The sequence below is a fragment of the Callorhinus ursinus genome, unplaced genomic scaffold (genome assembly GCF_003265705.2).
Source record: "Callorhinus ursinus isolate GAN/ISIS: 27379988/994484 unplaced genomic scaffold, GSC_fseal_2.0 scaffold21, whole genome shotgun sequence".
NCBI classification, from domain to species: Eukaryota; Metazoa; Chordata; class Mammalia; order Carnivora; family Otariidae; genus Callorhinus; species Callorhinus ursinus.
In genome coordinates, this window is record NW_027397083.1 from 876622 (window position 1) to 886394 (window position 9773).

At 41.1% G+C, this 9773-nt stretch overlaps 1 protein-coding gene across 1 annotated transcript; it reads left to right on the forward strand.

Moving 5' to 3' along the window:
* Window positions 1-3406: 3406 nt before the first annotated feature.
* Window positions 3407-4270, forward strand: LOC112829691 (olfactory receptor 5B12-like). Its single transcript, XM_025879414.1, has one exon. It carries the CDS (start codon window positions 3407-3409, stop codon window positions 4268-4270), a length of 864 nt encoding a protein of 287 aa, XP_025735199.1.
* The last annotated feature ends 5503 nt before the right edge of the window (window positions 4271-9773 follow it).

Here is a 9773-nt window from a genome sequence, read left to right on the forward strand (position 1 = left end):
GCTAAGATCCACAAAGGTAGGTTATTTGCACAAAGTTCACACAAACTGGTAGGTATATCTGATTCCCAAGTTTGTGCTTCTTAATTCTCCCCATTGACTTCCGATGATAGATTTAGTCACTTAATCAGTCATCATCCAGTCAACCAAATGCGTTACTTTGTGCCCAGTTTAGTTTAAATGGTAAAAAATTAAAAGAGTATTTCATCATGTAAGGAGCTTAAACTTCAATTCAGAATGACTTGGCTTCAAATCCCTGCTCTACTAATTTCTTCAGCTGCAAGCAAGTAACTAAATGTCAGAAACCTTCAGCTTCCATACCTGTGAAGTGGGGATAATATCTCACACAATGCATGAGGATTAAATGAGGTAAATCAGCACACCTCTAACTTGGTGATGGGCACAGAGCAAATGCTCAATAATTCATATCCATAACAGCTAAAGTCATTATTAATCATGACTTCCACTTATACAAAATGATAAATTATGATAAATTTTTTTCGGAGTGGGGCACCTGGGTGGCTCAGTCGGTTAAGTGGCTACCTTTGGCTCAGGTCATGATCCTGGGGTCCTGGGATCGAGCCCCACGTCTGGCTCCCCACTCAGGGGAGAGCCTGCTTCTCCCTCTCCCTCTGCCTACTTGTGCTATCTCTCTGTCAAATAAATAAATAAAATCTTTAAAAAAAATTTTTTAGAGTAATGAAGTGATGAATTCGATTGATTATAATGACATAGTTGTGTCTAAAGAGGTAGATGCTGAGGAAGATTTCAGGGAAGCTTTGGAACTTGTGTTATTCTTTGAAGAATACATGAGATTTTGTATCAGAGGCAGAGGACATTTTGTAAGGAAGATTGCATTTTTTTAATTTGTACTGAGCACCAACTATATGGAGGTCCATTCCATCAGAAGTTTCCATCTGTAGAACAAAGAATGGTAACAGGTTAACAAATGCCTCAAAGAACCATTGTAGTTCTTAATTTCTTTCCAACAGATTAAAATGAGTTATAACTTTCTTTTTCCTCCAGGAAGATGTTGGATTAAAACCTAAAGGTTGCTGGAGTGGTGGGGGGTGGGAGGGATGGGATGGCTGGGTGATAGACATTGGGGAGGGTATGTGCTATGGTGAATGTGCAAGACTGTTGAATCACAGATCTATACCTCTGAACAAATAATACATTATATGTTAAAAAAAAAAAAAGAAGAAGAAGATAGCAGGAGGGGAAGAATGAAGGGGGGGAAATCGGAGGGGTAGACGAACCATGATAGACGATGGACTCTGAAAAACAAACTGAGGGTTCTAGAGGGGAGGAGGGTGGGGGAATGGGTTAGCCTGGTGATGGGTATTAAAAAGGGCACGTTCTGCATGGAGCACTGGGTGTTATACACAAATAAGGAATCATGGAACACTACATCAAAAACTAATGATGTAATGTATGGTGGTCATAATAAAAAAATTTAAAAAAAACCCTAAGATTTCAGATGCGGAAAAGAAAGTTGGTAAAAAGTTTTGAACTGATTCCTACCACACTGTTGTTGTTTTTCCAGAATTTGGGAAATCTGTATCTATGCTATCAAGTGAGCAGTTTTTTAAGGAACCAAGAGGGTATCCTCACCACCCTGCTCTGTGTAAATGGCCCTCCTATACCACTAGTAACAGTAGTGAACTCTGTCTGTCATGACTCTCAACTGCCTGGATTGCCTTCCCAACCCCTACCCTACCTTGAAACCCATAGGACTAATCTTAATATTATATTTAGCTCTATGTCACTCATCGCAAAGCTGAAGATTGTCATCTAAGCCCTCAACTGCTACAAAATAATGTCTGGACATCTCTGCATATCTCCTTCACTGACCTTGGCTCCCACTCCTGCCCAACTCCTAAAACCATTCCACTGTGCCTTCTGGCATTTATAGTCATTCATCAATATGACCCAATACATACTTAACCTCTCCTCTGATAGTCTCTTTGCCTACTTGGTCTGACAGAATCCAGTGTCCTGGGGCAGTAGTTTTCTTTCCCACATTCCCCTTACCACTCAATCTCATCATTGTAAACATTAGAATACTCTGTATTTTTGTCTGTCTGTATGTACTCTTTTCTTTGATGGTGTGCATTTAATATACGCATGTCGAATCATTAAAAATTGCCAGCATAGTTCAAATTAATATAATCTGAGGCAGCCAGACCTCTCCTCAGCTCTGGATTGCATACCAATTATTTATACAATGCTCTACTTGGATGGCCAAAAGTTATCTCAGACTTGATTAAATGATTTCTTTACCCCTTTCCCCAAACACCTGCTTCTTTTACACTATTTTTTGTATCACTCTACACAACTTGGAGTCAATGTGGACCCCTCTCTTTCTCTCATGTCCCTTTTTCAATATATCAGGAAATTTGGTCAGCTCTACTTTGGAAATATATCCCAAAGTGGATGGATTTCTCATTATCTCTCACACTACCATCTTGGTTCAGGCACTCACCATCATTTACCTAGAATATTACAGTGGCCTCCTAATTTTTCCAGCACCTTCCATCCTTATTATGTTAAATTCAATTACCAACAGATCTACAAGAGTGACCTTTTTAAAAAAGAAGTCAGATTATGTCCCCTTTTGGTCTAAATCCTGTAATGTTTTCCAATCTCACTCAAAATAAAAGCTTCATAATTTAATGTAGTGTATGGCTCCCCACCCCGCTCTACCTCTCTCACCTAAACTTTCCTTCCCACTGTAGCCTTATTGGTTTTGTTGCTGTCCCTAGAACAATCTCGGCATGTTCAAACCCTAGTACCACGTATTTGTTGTTGCCTCTGCCTGAATTGCTCTTTCCCCAAATATAGACTCGCTCCCCTACTTCCTTCATGTGTTTGCCCAAAGATATACTTTAGGCTAAGGACATGCTTTATATAACTATCTTTTACTAGCATATAACACTGTTCTTGACACAATGGACAAGACAAAAAAAAAGGCCAGTTGAAGCAAAATTAACTCACTTTCACATTAATTTTACTAAGCGGTTCTAGTTTAATACAAAGAGTAATTTGTGGTTGTTTTGTAAGGTTTTACTTGGGAGTCTGAGCTGTTACAATTAGCAACAACTCTGGTGACATTACTTAAGTCCTTTCTTTTCTTCTTTTTGCCTTAATTCGGTCTTCTATGAAGTTAAGAGATTGGGATGCATTATCTCCAAATCCTTTTTCTGGCATTCTATAATGATTTAAGATTGCATTTTGTTGTCACAACCATGCTTTAGTTCTAGAACATCCTGAAAACAAATTCTTGCAATACCGAAGTAAGACACAGAGTGGACATGCGGACTGATTTCAGCGGAATCCACTCTGTTTATAATTCGGATTCGATTTGCTCACTGCTCCAGGGCAGCCGCATAATTCCCAACTGACCCCCATGGAGAACAGTACAGAAGTGACTGAGTTCATTCTTGTGGGGTTAACCAATGCCCCAGAGCTGCAGATCCCCCTCTTTATCATATTCACCCTCATTTACCTCATCACTGTGGTTGGGAACATGGGCATGATGGCACTGATTCTCTGGGACTCCCATCTCCACACTCCCATGTACTTTTTCCTCAGTAATCTGTCTCTGGTGGACTTTGGTTACTCTACAGCTGTCACTCCCAAGGTCATGGCTGGATTACTTATAGGAGACAAGGTCATCTCCTACAATGCTTGTGCCCCCCAGTTCTTTTTCCTTGTAGCCTTTATCACTATAGAAAGCTTCCTGTTGGCCTCAATGGCTTATGACCGTTTTGCAGCAGTGTGCAAACCCCTGCATTACACCACCACCATGACGACAGGTGTGTGTGCTCATCTGGCCATGGGCTGCTACGTCTGTGGTTTCCTGAATGCCTCCATCCACACTGGGAACATTTTCAGGCTCTCCTTCTGTAGAGCCAATGTGGTTGATCACTTCTTCTGTGATGCTCCTCTGCTCCTCGCTTTCTCATGTTCAGACATCTACATCAGGGAGATGGTTATTTTTTTGGTAGTGGGCTTCAATGTCCTCTTTTCTGTCTTGGTCATCTTGATCTCCTACCTGTTTATATTTATCACTATTCTGAGGATGCGCTCATCTGAGGGATGCCAGAAGGCCTTTTCCACCTGTGCCTCCCACCTGACCACTGTTTCCATCTTCTATGGGACGGGCACCTTCACGTACTTACAGCCCAGCTCCAGGCATTCCATGGACATGGACAAAGCGGCATCCATGTTCTACACCATGGTCATCCCCATGCTGAACCCAGTGGTCTAGCCTGAAGAACAAAGAGGTCAAGAGTGCCTTTAAAAAGGCTGTGGAGAAGGCAAAGTCTTCTATAGGATTCAGATTTTAATTACGAAGAAGCTACAATAAGTCACTTTCATCCACCTCAGATCTAGAGGAAATATTTACCTGTCCAGCCGACAAATTTCTAATTTCTTATAGTAATTTTCCCAGATATTAAGTTTAAAAGTTTACATATCTTTGTTTACAAAGTTTACATATCTTTAAAAATATATACCTAAGAATAATAGGTTAAGAGGAATCACCCATAAATATGTTCTTATCTGAAAAATTCTTCTTAATAAACATGTTCATCCATACTCCCACATGAACATGTATACGCACAGTATGTTTAAGCCCAGGCACACACATAGATAATTCATGAGAAACTCATGAAATGCACACACACACCACAGAAGGAAAAATTAGTTAAGACATATATGAGATAGGTCTGTTGTTATAGTAGAATTTAAAACAATTATTTTGGTGTCGGAGAACACATTCTTAACATACAGAAATAGTTGACTTAATGGAAAAAAAACATATATATATGTCTGTGGGTTTTTTTTATTTAGTTTTTTTATGTATTTGACAGAGAGAGAGAGTGAGAGAGCACAGGCAGCTGAGCAGCAGAGGGAGAGAGAAAGAGAGAAGCAGGTTCCCTACTGAGCAGGGAGCCTGATGCAGAGGTCCATGCTGGGCTTGATGCGGCTCGAGCCCCAGAACCCTGGGATCACGACCTGAGCCAAAGGCAGATTTGCTCAGTCGACTGAGACACCCAGGTGCCCCATATGTCTGGTTTTTAAGAATTATTTTTACTTTATCTTTTTGCATATGAAAAAAACAATATGTTTTATATTTAAAAAAATTAAAGTTTATGAAAATACTTCCAAAGTTCCTTGAATGTAGATTTATTATTGGTTCTTTGTCAGTTCTTGTTTTTAGTAAAAATGCAAGCCATAAGAGACTCTTAAGTATAGGGAAAAAACAAGGTTGCTGGAGGGGATGTTGGTGAGGGGATGGGGTAAATAGGTGATGGGCATTAAGGAGGGCACTTGTTGTGATGAGCACTAGGTATGTATAGAAGTGATGGATCACTAAATTCTAACCTGAAATTAATACTACACTATATGTTAACTAACTTGAATTTAAATAAAATCTTGATAGCAAAAAAAAAAATACATGCTTTACATGGGCATTTATTTTCCTAGCCAAATTTCCATATTAATGAGCCTATCTAAAAATAATATGTGTATATGACAGTTAAATAGAGAAAATATATCACACAAAACAGGAAAAAGGATGACAAGGCATATTTTTTTCACTTAAATAAAAATGTAACAATGTGGCAAGATGGCGGAGGAGTAGGAGACCTGGAATTCGTCTGGTCTCAGGAATTCAGCTGAATAGGGATCAAACCATTCTGAACACCTACGAACTCAACAGGAGACCGAAGAGGAGAGTAGCAACAACTCTCTGAACAGAGAAGCGACCACTTACTGGAAGGTAGGACGTGCGGAGAAGTGAATCCGAGGCGATATTCGGGAGGATAGACGGCGGGGGAGGGGGCCTCCGTTGGCCACTTCTGGCAAGTGATAGAGCCGCGGAGCACAAAATCGGAACATTGAGAAGTCGGCTCTGCGTAGGGACGTCGCTGCAGTGGCTAAGCGGGGGTGGAACCCTCGCGGGACAGTGTGGTCTCAGGACCCTCAGGGTCACAGAAAGACCGGGGGTGCCTGAGTGCAGCAGAGCTCCCAGGTATCGGAGCGGGGAAGCCGGCTGCAGAGACGGAGCTGAGGCGCGGGCTCTCAGCTCGGGGTTGCCATAAACTGTGATCCGCGGCCCAGTCGGGCCACTGCTCCTCCAGCAGGGACCCAACAAGCGGCAGAGCCGGGGAGACTCCCCTTCCTCCTCCGGGAGGAGCGGCGCAGGAGCGCACCACAGGGATCTGCTGGGTTTGGAGACTCCACACGGGGTCGGGTGCCAGAGATAGAAACGCTCGGTCACAGGCCGGGTGAGCACGGAGTGCGGCCGGAGACCGGGGACACGGGAGTGACTGCTTTTCTCTGGGGGCGCACTGAGGAGCGGGGCCCCGAGTTCTCAGCTCCTCCGGGCGGAGATTGGGAGGCCACCATTTTCACCCTGGTCCTCCAAAGCTCCGAGAGCTTGCAGGGAACAAAAGCTCCTGAGAGCAAACCCGAGCAGCTTGCTTAGCCCCGACTCACAAGGGCGGGGCAATTCCGCCTCCCGCAAAGACATTTGGGAACCACGGCAACAGGCCCCTCCCCCAGAAGATCAGCTCAAACAGCCAGCAAGCCAAGACCAAGTTTACCAATCAAGGAGGACGGGAGAACTCCAGCCCTAGGGGAATACTGCACATAGAATTCATGGCTTTCTTTACTATGATTCATTAGTTTTTCAAAGTTAATTTTTTTAACTATTTTTTTAATTTTTCTTTTTCCCTTTTTCAACCAACATCTTATCAATCCCTTTCTTAAAAAAACATTTTTTATTTTTCATTTTTTGGAGTCATATTTTATCCCTTCATAGTAGTTACCCTTATTTTTCGCATATATATATATAAGTTGTTCTCTCTTTAAAATTTTAAGATACAATTTTTTCTAACAGATCAAAATATACCCTAAATCACTAGTGTATGGCTTTGTTCTAGTCTCCTGCCTGATCACATTCTCTCCCTTTTTTCTTAATCTTCTTCTTTCTTTTTTCAAACAACTTATCTTATCAAGTCCTTTTATAAAATCTTTTATAATTTTTATCTTTACAGTCATCTTCCATCCCTTCATTGTATCAACCCTTATTTTGTACATATGTAAGTCTTTCTTCCTTTAAAATTTTAGGAGGCACTTTTTTCTAACAGACCAAAATATGCCCAAAATCTAGTGTGTGGCACTGATCTATGCACTACCCTGATCATATGTGATCATATTCTGGTTTTTTTTGTATTGTTCTGTTTTTGTTTTTATCTTTTTCTTTTTGTGTTTTTTTTTCCTCTTTCTTTTTTCTTTCTTTCCCTTCCTTTCCCTGGTTTCAGGTCTTTTCTGATTTGTATAGAGAATGTTTGCTGGGGACATTGATAACCTGTCAGCATTTTGTTCTCTCATTCATCTGTTCTCCTCTGGACAAAGTGACAAGATGAAAAAAATCACCTCAGCAAAAACAACAAGAAGTAGTATCGTCAGCCAGGGACCTACTCAATATGGACATTAGTACGATGTCAGACCTAGAGTTCAGAATCATGACTTTAAAGATATTAGCTGGGCTTGAAAAAAGCGTGGAAGTTATTAGAGACACCCTTTCTGGAGAAATAAAAGAACTAAAATCTAACCAAGTCGAAATCAAAAAGGCTATTAATGAGGTGCAATCAAAAATGGGGGCACTAACTGCTAGGATAAATGAGGCAGAAGAGAGAATCAGCGATATAGAAGACCAAATGATGGAAAATAAAGAGGCTGAGAAAAAGAGAGAGAAACAACTACAGGATCACGAGGGCAGAAGTCGAGAGATAAGCGGTATGATAAGATGAAACAACATTAGAATAATTGGGATCCCAGAAGCAGAAGAAAGAGAGAGAGGGGCAGAAGGTATATTGGAGCAAATAATAGCAGAGAACTTCCCTAATGCAAGGAAGGAAACAGGCATCAAAATCCAGAAGGCACAGAGAACCCCTCTCAAAATCAATAAAAATAGGTCAACACGCCGACATCTAATAGTAAAACTTACGAGTCTCAGAGACAAAGAGAAAATCCTGAAAGCAGCTCGGGAGAAGAGATATGTAACCTACAATGCTAAAAACATTAGATTGGCAACAGACCTATCCACAGAGACCTGGCAGACCAGAAAGGACTGGCATGAGACCTTCAGAGCACTAAACCAGAAAAATCTGCAGCCAAGAATACTATATCCAGCTAGGCTATCATTGAAAATACAAGGAGAGATAAAAAGCTTCCAGGACAAACAAAAACTAAAGGACTTTGCAAACACGAAAACTGCCCTCCAAGAAATATTGAAAGGGGTCCTCTAAGCCAAGAGAGAGCCTAAAAGCAGCATAGATCAGAAAGGAACAGACACAATATACAGTAACAGTCACCTTACAGGCAATACAATGGCACTATATTCATACCTTTCAATAGTTACCCTGAATGTAAATGGGCTAAATACCCCAATCAAAAGACACAGGCTATCAGATTGGATTAAAAAACAAGACCCATCTATATGCTGTCTGCAAGAGACTCATTTTAGACCCAAAGACACCCCCACATTGAAAGTGAGGGGGTGGAAAACCATTTACCATGCTAATGGACACCAAAAGAAAGCTGGGGTGGCAATCCTTATATCAGACAAACTAGATTTTAAAACAAAGACTGTAATAAGAGATGAGGAAGGACACTATATCCTACATAAAGGGTCTATCCAACAAGAAGATCTAACAATTGTAAATATCTATGCCCGTAACATGGGAGCAGCCAATTTTATAAGGCAATTAATAACAAAAGCGAAGAAACACAGTGACAACAATACAATAATAGTGGGGGACTTTGGGCGCCTGGATGGCTCAGTTGGTTAAGCGACTGCCTTCTGAGCTCAGGTCATGATCCTGGACTCCCAGGATCGAGTCCCACATCAGGCTCCGTGCTCGGCAAGGAGTCTACTTCTCCCTCTGACCGTCCCCCCTCTCATGCTCTCTCTCTCTCTCATTCTCTCTTTCTCTCAGATAAATAAATAAAATCTTAAAAAAAATAGTGGGGGACTTTAACACCCCCCTGACTAAAATGGAGAGATCATCTAAGCAAAAGATCAACAAGGAAATAAAGACTTTAAATGACACACTGGACCAAATGGACTTCACAGACATATTCAGAACATTCCATCCCAAACCAACAGAATACACATTCTTCTCTAGTGCCCATGGAACATTCTCCAGAACTGATCACATCCTAGGTCACAAATCAGGTCTCAACCGGTACCAAAAGATTGGGATCATTCCCTGCATATTTTCAGACCACAATGCTTTGAAACTAGAACTCAATCACAAGAGGAAAGTCGGAAAGAACTCAAATACATGGAGGCTAAAGAGCATCCTACTAAAGAATGAATGGGTCAACCAGGAAATTAAAGAAGAATTAAAAAAAATTCATGGAAACCAATGAAAATGAAAACACAACTGTTCAAAATCTTTGGGATGCAGCAAAGGCAGTCCTGAGAGGAAAGTATATAGCAATACAAGCCTTTCTCAAGAAACAAGAAAGGTCTCAAATACACAACCTAACCCTACACCTAAAGGAGCTGGAGAAAGAACAGCAAATAAAGCCTAAACCCAGCAGGAGAAGAGAAATCATAAAGATCAGAGCAGAAATCAATGAACTAGAAACCAAAAGAACAGTAGAACAGATCAACGAAACTAGGAGCTGGTTCTTTGAAAGAATTAACAAGATTGATAAACCCCTGGCCAGACTGATCAAAAAGAAAAGAGAAA